At 39.9% G+C, this 22426-nt stretch overlaps 1 protein-coding gene across 3 annotated transcripts in view; it reads left to right on the plus strand.

Annotated features, from left to right (window-relative positions):
• SNCAIP (synuclein alpha interacting protein) overlaps window positions 1-12161 on the plus strand; it is a 172968-nt gene extending 160807 nt beyond the window's left edge. For all 3 annotated transcript variants that reach the window (XM_056124695.1, XM_056124694.1, XM_056124696.1), the window contains one exon: window positions 11554-12161. In XM_056124695.1, coding sequence (XP_055980670.1) covers window positions 11554-11638 — 85 coding nt within the window. In that variant the 3' untranslated portion in view covers window positions 11639-12161. The remainder of the gene's footprint in view (window positions 1-11553) is intronic.
• Window positions 12162-22426: the final 10265 nt, after the last annotated feature.

Genomic DNA, 22426 nt, shown 5'->3' on the forward strand with positions numbered 1-22426 from the left:
TAAGGTGCATGGAATCCGTGCTTCTTTTTTCCCCCCGCGGTCATTAGAGACCTGAATCTCCAGGTCTCATTTGGGGGCAGTGAGGCAAAGTAAACCATAGTCCTTTTAGGGGTTTCATAAATTCTGATGTCATATCTTCTGGTCATTAGTGTCCTGCCTGGGACAAACTCTGGTCCCTACTCTGAGCTGCTCTGATCACACAGGCAAGAAATGTTGACCAAGGACTGAGAGTCCAGTGCTTAGGGTGAAAAAGAAACAGTTAAAAAGACCCATTTCCTTGTCCCAAGGTATTGGTCCCCTTCTGTTTCTCCATTCTGACTCCCCTCCCCCCTCCCCCACCGCCCAATTCCCTCCAATTCTCTCCTAGGTATTCACTATAGATGCCTATGTCCTGATGACTAGAAAATTCTGGGTTTTTTCCCCTTAAACAGGATTCATCACTAATTTCATGAAGCAGGGGGTTCAAAAACTTGGCCAGCTTTTGGGTAAAGGGAAGAAAAACATAGCCAATTCCTGAAGCACCTGTCACCACATAGTTTGTATTCTAGTAGATTCTCTTGCTAGAAAGATTTCATCATGTTGTTTTACGAGAAAGGGAACAAAGCTGAACAACTGATCATAATAGGATTATAAAGAACAGTGAACAAAATATGGTGGGTTTACTCAAATATCTGATGCTCAGTTAACTCTGACACTCAGTTTATTACCTGGTTGTTTTGTTTGTTTGTTTTTGCCATGCTGGGGACTAAACCTGGGGCCTCACACATGCAAAGTATGTGAGCCATATCCCTTGGCATTTTACTTCTCAGTTCAAGAGGCTGTTTGAACCCCTCAGATTCATTAACTTTAGTAGTAAGCAGAAACAATTAAAAAATTTCCCATGTAGCTCCTGACCACTTCCTTCCAGGCCTTATCAATAAGCCTGTGCTTTATCATAGTTTAGTCTTTACCATAGTTTAGTCTGGTGAAATAGTGAAAGTTCTCACTGCTTCATACTAAAGAGGAGCCTTAGATCCATGTGCTTATATATTGGGGTTTTTTTTGGAGGGGAGAGGGTGAATTGAGGGAGCAGGTTTCTCATATGGTGCTCAAGATATCTGGCCCCACTCTGGTTATTCTTGGCCAACTAGGCCAATAGTCCAATGTGAAGACTTGAATGTGGAGTGCTGCTTGTTGCCAGGTTTCTCTGGGCCCTTCCTGTTTTACTCCAGGGTCACACTTTGCAATATTCATGGCACTATTTGGTACTGGGGATTGAACTGGAGTCAGTGTATTTAAGGCATGTACCTTAATCTCTGTATCATATCCTCAGCCCCAAGATCAACCTTTATATACCTGAAGACCGATGAAAACAGGAGAAATATTTCCCAGGCCACTAGGCAAAGAAATTATATATAATAAGAATACTTATACATCAACAGCTGTTGTATACCAGTATTGATAATGCAAGTGAAACAAGTATTGAGAATTTGGGCATGAAACAAAATGAAATTGATTCTAACCCTGCTTCATTATTCTCTGTGATTCCACTGAAAGGAAGGAATCCAAGTGTTCCTCCATCACACTGCTTTTGGTTTTAGCCTTAGAATTGGCTTGGAAGTCAGAGGGCTCCTTTTAGATTGTAATAATGGCTTGGAGTCACCTACCTAAAGTTGGTAACCAATGGTAGTCATTGATTTGGAGGTGTGCCCAACATTCTGCCCCTGCGTGGTCAGACCCGCACTGCCTTGGAGACAGAGTCGTGGCAGTAGACACCCACTCTAGGAAAACACTGGAATCACCGTGGAGTTTCTAAGAAATTTTTATTTTTCCTGGTAGAAGAAAAATAGGGGCAATAAATACATGTTAAGAATGTCAGCTCTTTGAGGGAGTTCTGTTTGCTATTTATTTCTCTAAATTGGTCACAGCTTGATAGCAAAGAAGCTAAATTTCTTTTCAATGCCCTTTAAAATTAGATTCGACTTCATTTCTTTGAACAGCTTTCCCAGTACATTTCAACAGTCGAGGATGACTTTGTTTATAACAAGCAGATTTATTCTTTACTTTTTCTTATAAAGGACAAGTTCAGTTTTGAGTTATTACAGCTCCCAGGGAATGTTTGCAATTACTTGTTTTAAAATGCCAATAAGACATTTATTTCCCAAAGTTTAAGTCTGTCTGAAATCTGTGAGACATCAGTGAGCATTGATTTCACTCACTGATAAGCAGAGGTCATTAACCTCTAGACCCACAGTGCTGCTTTATGCTTAGCAGCAGGAAACCCCCAATCCTAAGCACCAATATGAGAGATTCCTTTAAAAGACACTAGCATGTACAAGGCCCTGAGTTTGATGCTTGACATAACATAACTCATTCAGTGGTCCTGGTGACCCCCAGCACTGCTAAGTATGGCTTGATTGCTCCCCAGCACTGCCAGCCTAGGGGTTGATTCTGCCAGGTTCAGAGTAAAAAAGGAAAAAAGACATTAACAATAAACATCATTAGTGTGGGTTTTACTGCCAAGGCATTCACCACACTGGGATTTTACATTCAGAGCCAAGAGCTAGTCTCATGTTTTGTACAGACTTCAAGGTTCATCAACAGCCACTTCAAAGAGAGGAGTATGTTTGACTCAAGATGATGTGAGGGGTGATGTTCATCTGTTAGGCCCAATGAAAGATCTAGACACACCACCCCCACCCAAGCACACACACACTTTTGTCCTTATTGTCAGGATACCACACAGAAAAAAAAAATGAGCACTTAGCGTGGAAAAGTCAGGGGTGAGACCCTGAGTGATCTCTTTCCCAAGAATGTGTGCTAAACCCCAGTAAATAATTTCTCCATCACCAGGAGAAAACTGTGATATTCATGCTAAGGAGAACACTCCCTACTGAGCAGACCCCTTACCTTCCCTTTTGATGTATCATTTAGTCTTTTCTCTTGAGTCACCAGAACAGCCACATATTCATAGAGTCAGAAAGGTTTGACTCTCACACCTTAGCTGTGTACTTCATTTATCTTATTTTTAAGGAATCTTGGGGTATCATTATTCCATCATAATGAAGTTCTAGGAATATCAGTACACTGGCTATAGATGTGTGGTTGGAAAGATTCGGTACCTGCTGAGCACTGCTTGTGTCAGCTCAGATAGGTCGGTTAAAGTGCTTTAACAAAAAGCATATTTATTTTTACTATGGATATGCACATGTTTCCCTAAGGACCACAGGTTTGAGTCTTATCTCTTCATTTCTGATATTCTAGCTGCAAGCTCCATATTCAACCAGAAGGACTTGATGCCAGGCACCTGGGTCACTACCCTCTACTCCTGAAGCCCCCGGAGCTTCTTTGGTCCCTGCCAAGTCCTGTCCCTACCACATGCACCTCTGCTTTCTCAGGTTTCAAATACATTTCTAAGAGAAATCCTGCTTCACATTGAAGCAAAAGGAAGGACACTCCCATTATGTACCATTTCTCCAAATAACAACAAGAGACAAGTTTCCTACTTTGAAATGATCCACAGTTTTGTTGTGTCTTTGGTGGTGGCAGAATAGAATTATATATTGAGAAATCCCCACATTGCAGGTTATTGTTAAAAAAAATCAGACCCTGTGTCTAAGCACAATGTATTATACTTTTTGTAAAAGTTATTGGAGTCCAAGGTGATTGATAAGGGGGTTTCTTCCCCCAAGGGTTCCGCCACTTTCTGGGGAAAGGGTAAAACCTGTGCTGCCACAGAAAGACAGAAAAAGAGTTTTGTAATAAAGTTGGATGAATTGAGACTAGGAAAAGGTAACACAACTCAGACCCATGTTCTCTATTAGCACCAGACCACAGAGGGGCAGGAAATGAATATGTGACCTCCTGCATAGCCAGAAACTATGTTGAAAAGGTGCAGTGCTGTAAAACCTAAGCCAGTCCCTTAACATCCGCACTGCGTTTTCTTGCCCTGGTTTCTGGTAGCCAGAAATCTAACATCTCGATCTCCACCTACACCTTCCTGGACTCATTCCAACAGGAGTCAGTTTGGAATGTATCCAAAGGAGCTACAAATTCTGTTAGTGACAGTGTCACAGCCTCCTTGCTTCTAAGTTGCCTTTAAAGAGCAGGACCTTCACTAAATTTCTTAAGATAAGTATTTTGAAGGGACAGTGATGGATTTGAAATGAGTTAGAGACATAGCCAACCCAGCTCAGTGACTTCAGCCAGAATACCTGCCCCAGTTGCTTGGATTTTCTTCCCTACGCTGGGTGGGGACAGTGCCACTGTCTACCCTTCTTGAAGGTGTCATGGCAGGATTTCTAGTGTACCCCCATTCAACAATGTCTTTCAACTCTTAAGTTACTTTGTTGTGCTTGGTCCATTCATTCAGGGTCTTCCTAATCCAGAGAGAATTGTTAAAAATATATTAATAATAACACTGTGATTTGCAGAGTTGTTCATAACATGGTTGTTTTAGGCATACAATGTGCCAGTATGAATCCCACCAAAAAAAATTTGTAAAGGATGCAAGTGGAATAAGGTGAGAGCCCTGGGAGACAGAGAAGATGCTACCAGTAGTGACCTTTCATGCCTTCTCAGATTCTCATTTATACCTGGTAGCACCTGGTCAGGATTTTAATAGAGAAAGAAGAAAAAAGAGAGAAGAAAAGGAAAAATATAAAGATAAAATAATAAACAAAGGATGGAACCTGTCATCTTGCACAAAGAATATATGATTTGAACATACCTAAGTCTCTGATCGCATACCCACCCACTCACCCACCCACCTACCTCCAGTGCACTTGTTGGGGAATTTTATGTTTTGATACTTTGACCCCAATTCCCATGTTTTAGTAGGTGATATTGATGGACATGTTCTTAATAAAGCTGTGAAAAAATCACAGATGCAGCCGAGACACCATGTTGGAGTGTCAGTGGAAATGGAGTACATGCAGACAGGCCTGGACTAATCTTCCTAGTCATTGGCTATCTGATCACTCTGGCCTCTCGAAACCAGGAATCTGTGCCTAGATATGGAGTCAGCAAGTTACAGTTCTTGCAAAACTGATTTTAAATTTAAACCTTTCTCCAGTCCAATTTTGGTCACTCAGAATGTAAGTTCCTATCCAAAAGTGAAATCAAGGAATGGGAAATTATCTGAATAATTCCTGCCAGAATTACCCAGACACATTGGTTCCTTTGAATTCTGGTGATTTGGGACAAGGTAATTGAAGGGTTCATGGAGGCAGGCTTGGATTATCCTGATACTTGTCAGATAAATGCCTCAAATTAACATTTTGCTCTGTGTGGATTCAGCTCTAATCATACTGGGTTTGGTGTTCCAGAAAGTGTTCTTTTTTAGGCTTTTTGACCACAACACCCTTTCTGTAAATGCAGAAATATTCTATCAAAGTCTTAATTATGTATTTAGACTATAATATAAGCCTTTATTTTAACTTTTTTAATTTGTAATTTAATTTAGGAATAAAATGCCATGGGGACTCATAATAATTCCAGCATCCTAATAAAATCTCTCCCCTTGTCCAACCTCTCCTATTCTCTTTTTCTTCTCCCTTCTGAATCAACAGTTTGATTTTCTTTCATATGTCTTTGCTAACATTCTGTATTTGGGATGGGGAGGGAGCCAGGCAGGAATGTACTCAGGGATCACTTCCAGCAGTGATGGAGGTCCGTATGAAGTGCCAGAATTGAAAGGGGTCAATCATGACAATGTAAAGTCCTTACTCTCATCCTTTCATTCTTGAGACTATCTTTTCAGTTCCATACATTCTACATTCTGTTTCTCTAAATAATATGCTCACACACATCAGTTTTCAACATAGGATATCTCTATTTTGGTATATCAATACCAACGATAAAAGTGGTAGCTAACAGTGTTTATGGTGTGCCAAAAATAGGACAGGGATTTTATGCATAGTAACTGTTTTCTTCCTCACAATGACCCAATGTGGTATATACTTCTATTAGCCAAATTTTAGACATTAGAAACCAGGTAAAGAGAGAAGATGTAGTGTTCCAAAATCACACAGTTCAGATGGTAATAGATTTCTTTATGATGAAAAGATTTGAACCTAATCAGTTAGCTTCAGAATCTTGATTCTTCACAGTGAGTTAAAATTGTGTAGCTTTATTTATAGCGTGCAACACTACCACCCTAACTCAACACATACAAACACATATACAAGCATACACACTTTTCCCTCTTCCCACTGTTGGTAAAGTTATTTTGTTCTTTGGGGTAAAGTCAGTGTGGAATGTTTATTTCTATTGTAGCTATCTAAATATTAATCACAGTGTCTCCATAGGGCATACTAGATTACATTTTCTTTCTTATATAATTTTATATTTTCCCTGGAAATAATATTTTTCATGTCTTGGCTCACAGTTCATATCTAAAAACTGCTGGAGACAGAAATCTGCTTTTAATGCACTTAGAAAAAATGCCAAGTTCCATTCGATCTTGAGACATCCTTTTTCCCACTGCTATCACCCTGCATTTCTCATCCGAATCATTCTTGGAGTTCCTTTTGATTCTCTCCTGTGTAGAACCCAATTTCCTAACTATTTTTTCCTATAGTAAACACATTTTTCTATCCAAAGGATGCGAAGAGGTGATAAATTTTTGAAGCCTTGCCAATCTAAAAGTATCTTCAATTTGCCTTCCTACTAGATTAGGAATGTTTGGCTGGGTATATAATTTTAGGTGAAAAAAATATGTTCTCTTTAGAATTAGGAACACATTATTTTTAATTTTCCTTTTGCTTCTAATTTGTCCTATTCTAATTCCTAATCCCTTAGAAGCTTCTGTGACTTCTTAAATTTTTCCCCAAATTATTTGATTTCTTGATGCTTTGCCATGATTCCGTTTTTGTTCTTGGGATCTGGGTACTCAGCAGACTTTTTTCAGTCTGAAATCTTATATGCTTCAATTCTGGGAAATGTTTTTGTAAAATTTCTTTGAAAAAATTTCTACTCTCCAATTGCTCTTCAGATTTTCTAAAATTTCTGTTATTGTAATGTTGGACACAGTGAACTAATTTTTAGATTTTCTAATGTTCCTGTCACTACCCAAACCTTTTTGCATTTTAGTTCCACTTTCTAGGATAGCACTGAACATTTCCCTCCACTCCTTCTAGTCAGTTAATTTTGTTTTTAGGGTTTTCCACACTCAGCAGTTCTCAGAGATTACTTCTTGCTCTGAACACAGGGATCACCCCTAGTGAGTCTGAGGGGACCATATGAGGTTCCAGGAATCGAATCCAAGTCAGCCTCTTGCAAAGCAAGCAGCTTACCTGCTATGCTATCTCTCCCACACTATTCAGTTGACTTTTTTTAAGTTTCTCTCCACAATAGCACTAATTTCCAATAGCATTTACATAGTCACATGATATTACTTTACTGTATTATGTACTGTGCATTTTATATTTTCAAAATACTATTTTATTAAAGCATCATGAATTAGAAAGTTGGGTTTTTGACATACAATGTTCCATGATCAATCCTGCCACCAGTGTCAGTTTCCCTCCACTCGTGTTTCTAGATCCCTCTCCTGCCCTACCCCCACCCCAGCTCCAGCCAGCCATTTTCACAGGCACTTTTAATCTGATTATTAAAGTTCGGGTCCCGAAATTTCAGTGTTGTTGACTCTATGCTTTGCATATTTAGCTCTATCATTCCTTAACACCACCAGGGTATCTGAGTCCCCTTGACCCCTGTCCCCTTTGCTTCTCATCTATCTCTCTCCCCTTCCCCTTAACTCTATTTCTTCCTTCTCCTGTCTAAAAGTCTGGAGCCAAGGGTGATCTAGGCATCCCCCCTTTAAACCATTGCATTTCCACATCCAGCTACTCTAAATACACATATAAGTAGTATCATCCCGTGTCTTTCCTTCTTCTAGCTTACTTTATTTAATATAATATCTTCCAGTTCCATCCACGCTGCAACAAATTGCATGATTTCATCATTCCTTACAACTGCACAGTATTCCATTGTATGTATATACCACATCATCATGATCCACTTATCTATTCCTGAACATCTAGGTTAGTTACAAATCTTAGGGCACCACTAAAAACATTTTAAGTGAACGTTTTTCTATCCAAGGGATAGATACCCAAAAGCGGAATTCCTGGATTGTAGGATAGCTCAATTTTAAGCTTACTGATAACTCTCCATACTGTTTTTCATAGGGGTTGAACCAGTCAACATTTCCACCAGCAGTGACTGAGAGTTCCTGTTTCACCACATTAACACCAACACAGATTGTTCCTAGTATTTTTGATATGTGCCATTCTCACTGGCGTGAAATGGTATCTCATTGTTGTCTTAATTTGGATTTCTCTAATAATAAATTATGGTAAGCACTTTTTCTTGTGTCTGTTGACCATCTCTTGGTCTTCCTTAGAGAAGTCCTTGTTCATTTCCTCTCCCCATTTTTGATGGGTTTTTTACATTTTTCGCTGCTGATCTTTTTGAGTACTTTTTGTATCCTGAATATCAATCCTTCTGATGTATCTGATGCCCACAAATATTTTCTGCCAATAAGTTAGATGTCTTTTAGTTTTTAACTCATGTTTCTTTTGCCATGCAGAAACTCTTTAATTTTATGTAGTCCCATTTGATCAATCCTTGTTTATTTTTTATTCTGTTTCCTTTACCAATGGCATTGTATCATTGAAGACACCTTTGAGGTTCAGATCTTGGAGTATTCTGCCTATTTTTTTCTGAATGCATGTACTATACTTCTTCATTTTATTTTTATCGAGATTATGGTCTTCTTATTGGTTTCTAACAGGTACTTATAGATCACATAGCATAAAGATTAATCACTTATGAAATTAATTTTCCCAGTAAAATATTTTATCAGTTTTCCTTTCTTTGTTGTTCCTTTTATTCCCAATTTTATTTTCATAAAGTGGTTCACATTAATTGATTGCATTCAATATTTCATCACCAATCATCTTTGTGGCTTCTTAAAATTTTTCTCACCTTCATATATTCTATCCATTCACTTATGCTCCAAATTTTCTGTCCTTTTTAATCATTGTCTTTTATAGCAGCACTTTCATAAAAGGGTTATTGATTCCCAATGCTTTAATATTTAAGAACAAGAACTAAAATTGAATTGAAGGCCTGGTTCTTTGGGTAAGGTTCTGTGACCAATAGACATTGCTTCCCACGGATGGAGTATTTTTTTTAATTAGTGAAACACCATGAGGTACAGTTGTAGACTTACAAGTTTTTGTGCTTGGGTTTCAGTTATACAATGATCAAGTACCCATCCCTCCACCAGTGCCCATTCTCCACCCCCACCAATCCCAGTATCCCCCCCACCCCCCCACCCCCCCATCCCACCCTGCCTCTGTGGCAGGCCACTCCCTTTTGTTCTCTCTCTCCTTTTGGGTGCTGTGGTTTGGGTGACAATCATGTTCTGTCTATAGTCTACATTCAGCATGCATCTCCCATCCTGTGCGGATCTTCCCAGCACCCTTTATTTGGTGCTCCCTTCTCTATCTGACCTGCCTTTACTCCTAGAGTGTGCGGCTGGCCTCCAAGCCATGGAGTAAACCTCCTGGTATTTATCACAACTATTCTTGGGTGTTAGTTTCCTATTTTGTTACTTTATGTTCCCCAGATGAATGCAATCTTTCTATGTCTGTCCCTCGGAGTATTTTTGTTGGGAAATTTTCTTATTGTCAGTATTTGTAGAACTTCTGTCAAGGCCAATTGAGTTTTGTTTTGTTTTGTTTTTAACTTTTGTTTGGGGGGGGGTGTCACAACCTGGCGATGCACAGGGGTTACTCCTGACTCTGCACTCAGGAGTTACTCCTGGCGGTGCTCAGGGGACCATATGGGATGCTGGGAATCAAATCCGGGTTGTCCACGTGCAAGGCATATGCCCTACCCGCTGTGCCATCTCTCCATCCCCTGATTGAGTTTTCAAGATAAGAAAACTCTGGTCTCCAGTTTAAAACAAACAAACAAACAAACAAAATCAGTGAATCAAATTACTGGAGATAAAATAGGAACCGTTTTGTATTACACCTAATCTGCGGTGTATTCACTTAGTCCCATTGTTTCCACTCCACTTGTGCTGAATTCACAGGCATCCTGGTTCCTGCCATTTGGAAAGGAATTTCTGATATTTATTCCTATTGGAAGAGGGAAAATCAACTGGCTGTATGGAATTGAACAGATAATCTAGAGTAATTACCAAAATTTCCCAAAGAAATTTAAATAATCTTCTCATGTACAGTGTACACACAGTGCTCTCTATCATTTTAGAGGACATTTTTTGTACTTGCATCATGACGTACAAATTAGTGTATAGAAATCTTTGACTGTAGGTTTATGGTGCTGCTTTTTCTACTGTTCTGAGTTCATTCCATGTGTCATTTTTATTTTACTTTCCGTTAGTGTATAAAAATGCATGTTCTATTTAGATAAATAGATAAAACAAGAATGATAACTTTTATAATTATAATCACTATATAAATACAGTGATTTAATGATCCCAAGATTTACTAGCTAATCTCTATTTTGAAACTAGATTATAGGGTCTTTGTAAACACATAATTTGAGGGCCATAAAACCTCTCAGGGTTCTCCTTCATCTAAATATATTTTCATGTTAATGAGAACCATTCCCAGAAACAGTTTATTTATGTCATGTTGCACAAGATAGAATTAACTAATATGTGGACTTGTCCACCTTAAGAGATAGGTTCTCTCTGGGAGGTTTTACACCCAATGTACAACCAACATCTCATGAAAATAATTGCATTTATCCCATAGGAAATGCCCTAAAAAATCTGTTCAAATACTTGAGTTTATATTTCCTTTCACAGATTTCCTAAGTATCAAGTAGTTAGTGGAAAATAACACTCCCATTCCCTAGTTTCTTTTTATTCATACATAGATTTACCTACTTGTGGTCTTCTAACATGCTTCTTACTCAGTAATCACAACCCAACAAAGAAGTTCTTTTTTAAAACTTCTAAGACTCCCAACTGATTGATATATAAAAGTGAATCCATGTCAACAAAATCTCCATATTGGCCAGAGCAGTAGTTCAGCCGGTAGGGTACTTGCCTTGCACGCAGCTGACTTGGGTTCAATCTATGACATTCATATGATCCCCTGAACCCACAAGGAGTGATCCCTGAGCACAGAGCTAGGAGTAAACCCTGACACTGTTATAGCCCCAAAACAAAATCTACATGTCTCATTTTACCTGACCAACCATGCATATTTCTTTTTCAGTTTGGCTCTAATGAAAATTCACTTGCTTGTAGAATTGGGCTTGGATTCCAATCAGAATGATTTGTAAATTACTTTCGGAATAGAATTTAAAAGTGTTCGCTTGGTGTGTGTTATTACATGACTGTTGCTTTTATTGTTTAAAGAATGGTTTACATGAAAAGGGAATAATTTGCCCACTGGAATGAAGTGTTCTTCGTGTGGGTTTTTGTGAAGATAATTTCCATTTTAAGGGGAGCTGTTGAGCGGCATTGTCTTGTAACTTGACCATAATTTTATCTAATTTCGTCCTTGTGGTTTCTCTTCTGCTTAGGCATAATGACATCAATAGAAAAATGAAGAAATCCTACAGCATAAAGCACATTGCTGAGCCAGAGTCAAAAGAACTCTTCCTGTAAATCACTTTTTTATTATCTCCCTTTGCTGCCCTTTGGGCACCCTTGGAAACTTCCAGACCATCTTCTGTGGAAATAGAACCATGAGAACAAAGCCTCACCAGCAGAACAGCAAAGTATAAGGATGCCTTAAATTTATAGTAGCAGACTATATAACACACATTTTGGGGTGCTATTTGTATATATATACATATATAACTTGTTTTTAAAGAGATGCTGTTTAAAAGCATGATTTGACTTATGTTTTTTAATATGTCTTTCATATGTTTTTAAAGATTGGACTCACTCAACCTACCCATAAGACCTTCACCAGCCTTTGATGCCATTTTGTATGCCAGCCTTTGCATGAATGTTCTCTAGTGTTGTCTGAACTTCCCTTTCCCAATAACATGGGTGATGTGGGCTCAGCGTCTCAATGAGACCAGGTTGGTGGTATTGTTTTCTGTCAAGAGTGTTTTTTCGGTCATTTCTACTTTTTTGTATACAGGAAATAAAACATTGTTAACAGCCATCTCTATGCTTGTGTTGCCTGCTTTCTAATGTTTCTGTGATGTTCTGATTTTAAAGGACTTCAAGAATATTTTGATTGATAATATTTTATTTTGGGAATAATATGTCCAGTTTGACTATTTCTCAAGAGTCAAATAAAAATTTCTAGTTTTAAGTACTAAAGGATCATATAGTATATTAAGTCAGTCAGTTCCTTCTGTCATTTCAAATCAGAGTGTTCACATGAAAAAATATTAATGGCAAATGAAGATTTCATCCCTTCCCATGTCACTTTTCTGGCCACTTGGAATATTCTGAGGCCTGCCTGGTACCTTTCAGAGAAAGTGTGGAACTTGAGTTCACAATTGTCCTATAATTGATGCAGATCATTTTGTGCATGTGATTTGCATTAATTTCTAAAATTTCCATCCTTAAAGTAAATAAACTATATTTTTGTTGGTTTGTGTATAAAGCATAATGTATGAAGCACTAATTTCCGTTAGTGCCTTGTATATTGGGAAGCATGCATTGTGGAGTACAGTCTATTTCTGAACAACTCTTTGTATTAGAGCAAGGGACACTACCACCTTGTGAACTATGGAAAAGGGTAAAACTGGGCTGAAAGTGTTTCCTTCCAATGTATAGAGCAACATGACTACATTTTAGCAACTTTGTTCTAATTTGGTTTGGATCCTCTGAGTTTCGCTGTCAGTGCCAGGTGCCATATATGGACCTGCATTTCACACATTGTCTTTTCTTCACATGAGATGCCTATTCTGGTTTTAGACCCATGGTCTCATGTTGCCTTTTTGATTGGTTTTCTCCATTTCACTGCTCTGCCCTAGTACTTGAGATTCTAACAATATATGGCAAAGCACATTTGAAATGTAGATTTCTCTGTTTACTGCTTGGTAAAGAGGAGGTGGACTACTAAAATATAATGACACTGAGCTAATCTAAGCCTAGAAGAGAGTCATCAAAGAAAGGAAACCCAGGGGGTCACCCTCTGTCTCTCAATGGAACAGTTTGGTTCTTAGACAGACTTTGTAAACTTGGAAGTGGAAGGGTCTGGCTTTATGTAGATATTTTATGAGACAGAGTTCCCAATGAAACAAAACAAAGGAAAATTTTTGGAAGAAAGAGATGTTACTTTGACCTAGAAAACTGAGTTATTTGTAGGCATCATCATTTGAGACACCACAGCACTCAACACAAAGCAAATAATAAAAAGAAGGTAAGTTAGGAAAGTTGTAAAGGTTCAGAGGAAAAACCATGCATTCTATCTCATGATGCTGTGCAGATCCTGAAAATGCCAAAAACGCTGCCCTGGTTTATTCAGAAATTAATGTTATGTTTGTTTGAAATGAACAGAAATGCTGTTTTCCTTACCACAAACTTGGTTTTGTACAGAATTTCAAAACTGAAAACACAAACTCTTCTTCCTCCAGAGAAACCGATAACACATTTACATGTTGAAGAAAGAGAAGAGTTACCTTTCAGTAAGCAAATCTCTGGGGCCTCTGCTCCAACTTCCTCCCATTGGGCTAGTAAAATGAGTAAGACTCTCTTCGCATGCCTAATTATATGCAGCAGCACAATAAACTAGCTCCATTGTATAAAATCAGCAACAATAACAAAACTGTTATAACATTTATCAGTGTCTTTTAAAAACTGACTCCTTTTACTCACTAAAGGGACTTGAATTGCCAAAAGTTCAATACCTAAAATTAAGAATATTTCCTAGAAAAGACAACAAGATCTGAATGCTTCACCACTGAATGACTCAAATTCCCTGATTTATTCCCATAAAAGATTAATATCACGAATTTAGCCTGAGTACAAAAGCTTTAGATGTGCGTCATTGGTGTTGGGGGTGTGAAGAGAACATTTGAGGGATAGATGATAGTCAATGGGAAAACTAATTTATTTCTCAAAATGAATCTTCATAAGCAAAAGCCTGATGTAGGTTATTGACATAACTTTATGGTATACTCCCTGAAACATTTTCTGAAACAAAATGAGGGAAATGTTACATAAGAAGTAGAAGGGTTTGTTTTTTTTTTCCCTGAAGTTTGAGTATTTATTTCTTTATTTATTTATTGACTCACCATGAGAACAGTCACAAAGCCTTTCAGTTCAAGTCTTGGTCGGTGATACAATGATCAAACACCCGTCCCTTCACCAGTGCACATTTTCTACCACCAAGAACCCCAGTATACCCTCCTCCCACCCACGCCCCGCCTGTGTGGTAGATTTTCACTTTACTCTCTCTCTCTCTTTCTCTCTCTCTCTCTCTCTCTCTCTCTCTCTCTCTCTCTCTCTCTCTCTCTTTCTCTCTATGTTGATCACATTTAGCTTTAAGACAAAAGACCCAACATTGTTATTTGGAATTTTCCCCAACATTCAGACCTGTCATAAAGACATCATTAGAAAATTTGTTTTCTATTGCTGATTATGGAGAACATATGATGTCGTGTGGCCACAATAGCTGCCACGCGAATCTGGATTTCTGATATTTTAGTAATAAACCTAGAGGGATTACTGCCAGAAGCCCCTGGGTTCCAAGATTAGTATGTATGCCTCTGGGATCATGGTCTGTCAGAAGCCAGAGGAGGCATTTGAGGTGGCAACCCGGAGCATTGTCATGGCGGGGAGCAGGGCTGATTCCACCCCCATTCCATGAAGCCTCATGTGCCTCGTCAATGCAGTCTCATACCTGGCTGTTCTTTAGGCTCTAAAAGATGCAGGCCACCATGCCATCGTCTCAAGGGGGGGGGGGGGGGACAGGCAGAGGGACAGACACCCTTCCCCTCATAGGGTGGCATAGCATCATAGTTAAATACACAGTCCAGATGAATTTCGGTTGGGTATTATATTTTGCTCAGATTTTCCCACCACCACTGAAGCCTGATTTTCAGGGACAAATGCTAGATCATTTACTTTCCATTGATCACTTTGCATATCAGGAAATGTCGTGTGGCCGCATAAGCAGCTGTGCAGTTCAGAAAATAGTCCTGATACCCGCATGCCAGAGCCATGCTTGTAGAAGTTCATAGTCACCGGGATTCCATCTGGAGAAGGCAAAGAGACAGCACCTACCCCATCTAGGACCTCCCAGTGATACCGGCTCTGGATAGGGCCCGAAGAATTCTCCGGGAGCTGTGGGACCCTCCAGCTGGTTTTTTTCTTTGCTGCTGTGTGCTGTACAAGTTTGAGTATTTATTGATGTGTTTAAACCCTGCACATTCTCCACAGATCAGATTAAGGAGTTGGTAGGTGACGTTTATATGTGTATAGTAAGAAGAAACATGGATAAAAGGAGAAAGAAAAAAATAATAATGACAGCAACAGGGAATTACAAAAAACAAAATCAAAAGAACAAAAATAAATATACCACAGTTTACCAGAAACTTCAAAATAAAAAAAAAGAAAAGAGCTGTGAGTTTATCAACACAACTAGACAAGCATCACAAAGAGGAGATAGGAGAGGAATAAAATAAAATTTAAAAAGAACCAGAAATTGGTATATCCAATGTAGGGGCATTCAAGGAGAGATGCAGCTAAATAATATTAGAGGGACTTCGGGTGGGGGCAGTGAGTATTTTATTTTGTATAATAGCTGTAGTTCTTAAACTTTGATGCATGATAGAGTCACCTAGGGGTACTTTGAGAGTGGATGCGGTGGGGGATGTGGGGAAAATGCTAATGCTAAGCTGAATTTAGGAAATCGATCCAACTTTGTAGGATAGAATCCAAGCATGATGATTTGTAAGACTCTCTCAGGATTCCAGTTCACAGCCAAGTCTTAAAACCAGTGTTTTGCCACTGAAAGTCGACTCCTGCCAGTCAGCATTGGCATTAGCTGAGATCATATTAGAAATTCAGAAAGAGCACTTGGCTTGGTATCTATTTTTCATTTGGGGGAGGCTGTGTCCTGGGCTCCTTAAGGCCCACTGCTCCCACGGTTTGTCACTAGTTTACTAGCAACAGGCTTGGTTGTTCTTTATCTTTTTTTAATAATGTAGGAGTACTGCTATTTGTTCAACCATTGATTAAGCTGATTGAGTTGGGCATGAACTCTACATTACTTTTTTATTTTATTGTATCACCGTGCTATTGCTCCAGCCCAGCAAGCTACTGAGAGTATCTCGCCTGCACGGCAAAGCCTGGAAAGCTACATGTGATGTATTAGATATGCCAAACACAGTAACAATTGTCACATTGGAGACGTTACTGGGCCTGCTCAAGCAAATCGATGAACAACACGAGGACAGTGACAGTGACAGTGAACTGTCTATTAAAACAATATTGGAGAATAATGCCCCTCCCCACACCCTCCCCAATCCCCTTTAGTTCAGGAGGAAGGGCATGCTGTATCTCTGAGGTCCATCCCCCTACTCATAGAATACTTATGATGAAATGTGAAAATAAACGTTAAGTACAAGACACTTGAAGACTAAGTGCAAGTTGTCATGGTGATGTGTTCAGATGTAGCCAGTCTATTCTTGTATATTTTCTTTCTCTGATATTTGCTCTCTGCATTGATCCGTGAGTTAGAAACAAGTTTCAATCCTAAACTCTGGGGCAGCAGTCCTTGCTGCCTTCCCAGCTTTGTCTCCTTTTTACCCTGATAAGACGAGGTGGTTTGTGCCCAGGTGTAATCGCTACTTAGGGAATGAAGACTCGTCACATGACTCGGCCCTGGCCAATGAGCAGACTGCGGAAAGCAGGAGGGCGATGCTTAAGATGGTTTCCTGGAGGGAGATGCTTAACCTGAGCCAGGAAGTCACTGAGTAGTACTTCAACCTGTTCCTGAGGATGGAGCAGCGCCTCTCAAAGCCCTGAATACCCAAACCACACGCTGAGACCCAAGAAGAAAGGAGAAAGGAGCTTCTCTGGGTCCGAACTTCCTGCCTTCATGTTATTAAGTAAGTAAAGTTAGCTATTTTCTCCCTATTGACTCATGCCCCGAAGTCTGACTTAAGGCAGTCACAAAAAGTTGAATTGAGTTCGACAGCCGTGAGCAGTGATTTTAATAACGTGGAAGGGCACGGGACTCGCATGTCCCTGGGTCAGGGGACAAAAGGTAGTGCCCACTGCAGCATCTCGGAGAAGTGGGGTAGCAAAGGATAGTAGATTCATTTGTTCAAAGCTATCTCCAGAAAGCTGTGCCTGTCCCCCCATCCCACCCCCGCACAGTACACACTAGCAGCTCTGCCACAGCTGTTAATCTAAAACAGGGTCCCTGACTGCAGAGGGATGCTACATTTACCCACATGCCATTCCTGCCCTGGCATCCCGTGGCTCATAACTGGCCAGTGAGTGTGTGTCTGGGCCGTGTCCACACCCACAATTCTCCTGTCACTCCCCTCCATGTCCATTGTTGTGGACCGAAGAGCCATATGGAATGAACACTAACCTCAGGGTCCCAGTCTTCATCCATGGCATGCAAGCCGGTTCAAGTCCTGATGAATCTCAAAAGACAACTTAAACTTCATCGCATGTGGGGCTTTACACTGATTTGTAAGCCCATGGACTTTTGTAGATCCCTTGTCATGCGCCCCAAAGTCGTTTCTCTTAATATGGTTTGGGGATCTCCCAGAACCGATATAGGATGATGCTCTATGGAGGGAGTGTAAATGATTATGATGAAAACCTGAAATGAATAAAAATGAAAATGGATGTATCCAGGCAAAACTACTCAGACAAATGTCAAAGAAGTGCTGTTAAAGTTGTTTATGAGTAGACTTTGTTTGCTAATCATATCAAATTTACTTGGTGTAGCTGCCTATGATCATTACTGTAGGGTATCATTTAGGTATTTTGGGGTTAGGTATTAGGTAACAGTTGGGTATTGCAAGATTCAATACCTATTGCAGGGGATTGTAGGCTTTAGGCCTAGATACATTCCATCAACCTAAACAATGTTCTAAAATCCCCCAAGAAATATCATCTTGGAATTAAAACATTTATCAACTATCAATAAAAAAAACCCAGGCATTAAGAAAAAAGGTGGTTTTTTTCTGTTTGTTATAAAAGTGCTATTGAAACCATCCTATGTTTAAAAAGCCAATGGCTCTACAAGGGCCCATAAAATAAATTTGTCTTGGAATTAGTACTAGGGAAAAATCTACTTCTATAGAAAAACTGGTGTGCTGCTTTTTATTACCTAATAAGAACCTTGTATAACTTGTGTTTTCCTTTTTGTCTTGCCTGCCAGGAAAAGGTCAAAGTGAAGTTTGCATTCTGTCTCAGTAGCCATCCTTCCCTTTGTTTCCCCCCAGTATTTCAATCTCTTCTCAATTTGCTTTGGTTTTCACTTCTCTGTTCTTTTGTTCTCTTCTATTTTTCCTTTTTTTAAAGGTTTTGACACTTTAGTGTCACAGTGATTACTCATTAGTCACTATGATTAGTCACCTTGGGCCTTGCAAAAATTTTGGTAGTAGGAATAAATCTAAATACTCCCATCTTCGTTACCCACCTTGCTCCTTTTACCTACTCAACCTCATATCTCCTACCTGTTCCATCCTACCCGTGCATTTTATTAAAATTTTGATGAAATGCCAGCTAGCTGTGTGTGTGAGACATTGTTGATTTACAGGAAAAGGTAATTGTTTTTTGATGGTAATTTTTCTTTTAATTGAACTGTGTTTTATTGAGTTTGTCTTCATGATAGCTAGAGAATGGGAGAAATCACGTCCAAATCAAGGATCTATATGTTGAGTAAGGACTCCGAAGAGTCTGTTGTGAGAAATGTCTTTTTGTTTGACTAAGGGCAGATCCATATCAAGATATGACTATAAGATCCATATCAAGATACGACTGACTACTATGTCCCATGTAACATGATTACATATCAACATGAGAATCTCCAATCTAACATTGAAATACATGCATATGACCAACTAAGTGGGAATGTAACTCAAAAAAATTTGAGAAAATGTTCAATCAGCTTTTAATTTGATCAATGTTTTTCAGTCCACAGATTGGTTGGGCAGAGATATTCAGAACTGAGTTCTCTCCTCAACTCGCCTTGTGTATGTGAGGTCCAGATTTTGAATCTCCACACCACACACACACACACACACACACACGCATGCATGTGCATGCGTGCTTGAACATACACATACCCTCAAAACAGTTTTTTTTCTTTATTTGAGTTTTGCTTTATTGAGTTTGTCTTCATGCTGCCCAGATTCAGAGCCCAAGTTGTAGACCTTTAGTGACTTCACAGTGAGAGCCCAGGTGTCCAGACCATGCACTTTTAGTGGTGACCATACTTGACCCTCGCCATAGCATTCTCAAGGGGTGCTTCTTCTGCTCTTTTGTGGCACTCACCCAACGGTCACATTGAGCACAAGTTTGCTTATCCCGTGACTGACACAGTAGAGTTATTAGAGCCAGGATGTGTCTTCCTGTCAGGGGACTCCTGGAAGGTACAACTAAAAGGTGAACCCTTTACCTGACCAGAATTTTCTGGGTTGCTACAGTCTGAATTTCTTTCCCCCAGCCCTAGTGTTTGTCCGTCTCTACTCTCTGTGCGGCAGGATTTTATGAAAACTTACTCTTCCCAAGACTCTTCCCTCTGCCTACCAAGGAAGCCCCCTTCCTCCTATCCTGTTTTGATGGTGACTTCTCAGAAGATCTTGCTGACCAATATTGCATCTTCCTCTTCTAATACTGACCCCCTTCAAGATTTTACCTCCTTTCAAGTTAAGCACTAAGCATGGCTGTTCTCTTCTCTCTTTCAGCCTCCCCTTCCCTGCTGGGGAAGTAATGAAGGTGCTTTGGAGCCTCTGGATGGAGGTATGTAGGAGCTTGTAGGCTTGGACTTTTCTCAGGTGTCAGCTGTCACTTAGGTTTAAAGAGTTTTATTTTTATTTCCTTTCTAGACTTGAATGATAACACAAATAGTCCCATTCTGGTAGTGTTTTTTGTTTGTTTGTTTTGCTCTGGGGCCACAGTTGTGATCAGGGCTTACTCCTGATTCTACACTTATGACTCACTCTTGGTGGAGTTTGGGGGGGCATGTTGGGTACTGGGGAACAAACCCAGTTAGGTTGCATGTAAGGTAAGATTATGTGCAGTACTAGCTCTATGACCCAAACAGCCCCATTCTTTTCCGTTAACCCTCATGAATTTCAGACTCTGAGATCTGATCTTGGTTCAGAGAAGGGCTGGCTGGGTGGAGAAGGGATATGTGACTGAGGGAAGCTCACACTGTTATCCAGGTCAACATGTCTAACTTAGAATGCTCATGGATGGGGCTCAGTGTGGAGAATATGCCTTTCATGTGTGAGGAACTGGGTGAAAAGGCGGCTGGGGGAAGTGGAATGCTCGATAAGAATTGGAAGATTTTGGAGCAAACACTCCTGAAATTTATATGGAACAATAAGCCCCCACGAATAGCTAAAGCAATTCTTGGGAAAAAGAAAATGAGAGGAATCAACCTCCCGAACTTCAAACTGTACTACAAAGCAGTAATAATTAAAACAGCATGGTACTGGAACAAAGGCAGAACTGCAGACCAATGGAACAGGGTTGAATACACTGACATCTCTCCTCAATCATATGCTCATCTAATCTTTGATAAAGGTGCAAGTAATGTGAAGTGGAGTAAGGAAAGCCTCTTTAATAAATTGTGTTGGCATCACTGGATGGCTACATGCAAAAAAATAGGCTCAGAACTCTGCCTAACACCATGTACAAAAGTAAGATCAAAATGGATTAAAGACCTCAACATCAGACCAGAAACCATAAGGTACATTGAAGATAAAGTTGGCAAAACCCTCCATGACATTGAAGCTAATGGTATCTTCAAAGATGCCACGCCACTGGCCGAGCAAGTGAAAACAGAGATAGATAAATGGGACTATCTTAAACTAAGAAGCTTCTGCACCTCCAAAGAAACAGTGACCAAAATACAAAGACAGTCTACAGAATGGGAAAGGATATTCGCCGAATACACATCTGACAAGGGGTTGATATCCAGGATATACAAAATACTGGTTAAACTCCACAAGAAGAAAACATCCAACCCCATCCAAAAATGGGGCAATGAAATGAACAGAAACTTTCTCAAAGAAGAAATCCGAATGGCAAAAAAGCACATGAGAAAATGCTCTACATCATTAATCATCAGGGAGATGCAGATCAAAACCACAATGAGATACCATCTCACACCTCAGAGACTAGCCCACATTCAAAAGAACAAAAGCAACCGATGCTGGCGTGGATGTGGCGAGAAAGGGACACTCCTTCACTGTTGGTGGGAATGTCCACTGGTTCAGCCCTTCTGGAAAACAGTATGGACGATTCTCAAAAAATTAGAAATTGAGCTCCCATTTGACCCAGCAATACCACTCCTGGGAATATATCCCAGAGAGGCAAAAATGTATAGTCGAAGTGACATCTGCACTTGTTTGTTCATTGCAGCACTCTTTACAATAGCCAGAAACTGGAAGAAACCTGAGTGCCCAAGAACAGATGACTGGTTAAAGAAACTTTGGTACATCTACACAATGGAGTACTATGTAGCTCTTAGAAAAGATGAAGTCATGAAATTTACATACAAGTGGTACAATATGGAAAGTATCATGCTAAGCGAAATGAGTCAGAAAGAGAGGGATAGACATAGAAAGATTGCATTCATCTGGGGGATATAAAGTAACAAAGTAAGAGATTAATACCCAAGAATAGCTGAGATCAGCACCAGGAGGATTACTTCATAACTTAGAGGCCAGCCGGGTATCCTAGAGGAAAGGGCAGTTCAGATAGAGAAGGGAGCACCAAATAAAGGATGTTTGGAGGATCCTCCCAGGAGGGGAGATGCATGTCGAAAGTAGACTATGGACTGAACATGTTTGCCACTCAATGCCTCTTTTGCAGACCACAACACCCAAAAGGAGAGAGAGAACACAGGGGATTGCCCTGCCACAGAGACAGGGGGGATGGGGGGATGGGGGTGGGAGGGATATTATCCATGGTGGTGGAAAATGGGCACTGGTGGAGGGATGGGTATCTGATCATTGTATAATTGAAACCAAAGCACAAAAAATTGTAAATCTACAACTTTAAAAAAAAATACAATAAAGGGAAAAAAAACAAAAACAAAAAAAAAAGAATTGGAAGATTTCATTTTACAAAGGGCTGGAGCGATAGCACAGCGGGTAGGGTGTTCGCCTTACAAGCGGCCGACCCGAGTTCAATTCCTCCGCCCCTCTCAGAGAGCCCGGCAAGCTACCGAGAGTATTCGATATGCCAAACACAGTAACAACAAAGTTTCCAATGGAGACATTACTG

Source organism: Sorex fumeus, unplaced genomic scaffold (assembly GCF_029834395.1).
Source record: "Sorex fumeus unplaced genomic scaffold, SorFum_2.1 ptg000051l, whole genome shotgun sequence".
Taxonomy (NCBI): domain Eukaryota; kingdom Metazoa; phylum Chordata; class Mammalia; order Eulipotyphla; family Soricidae; genus Sorex; species Sorex fumeus.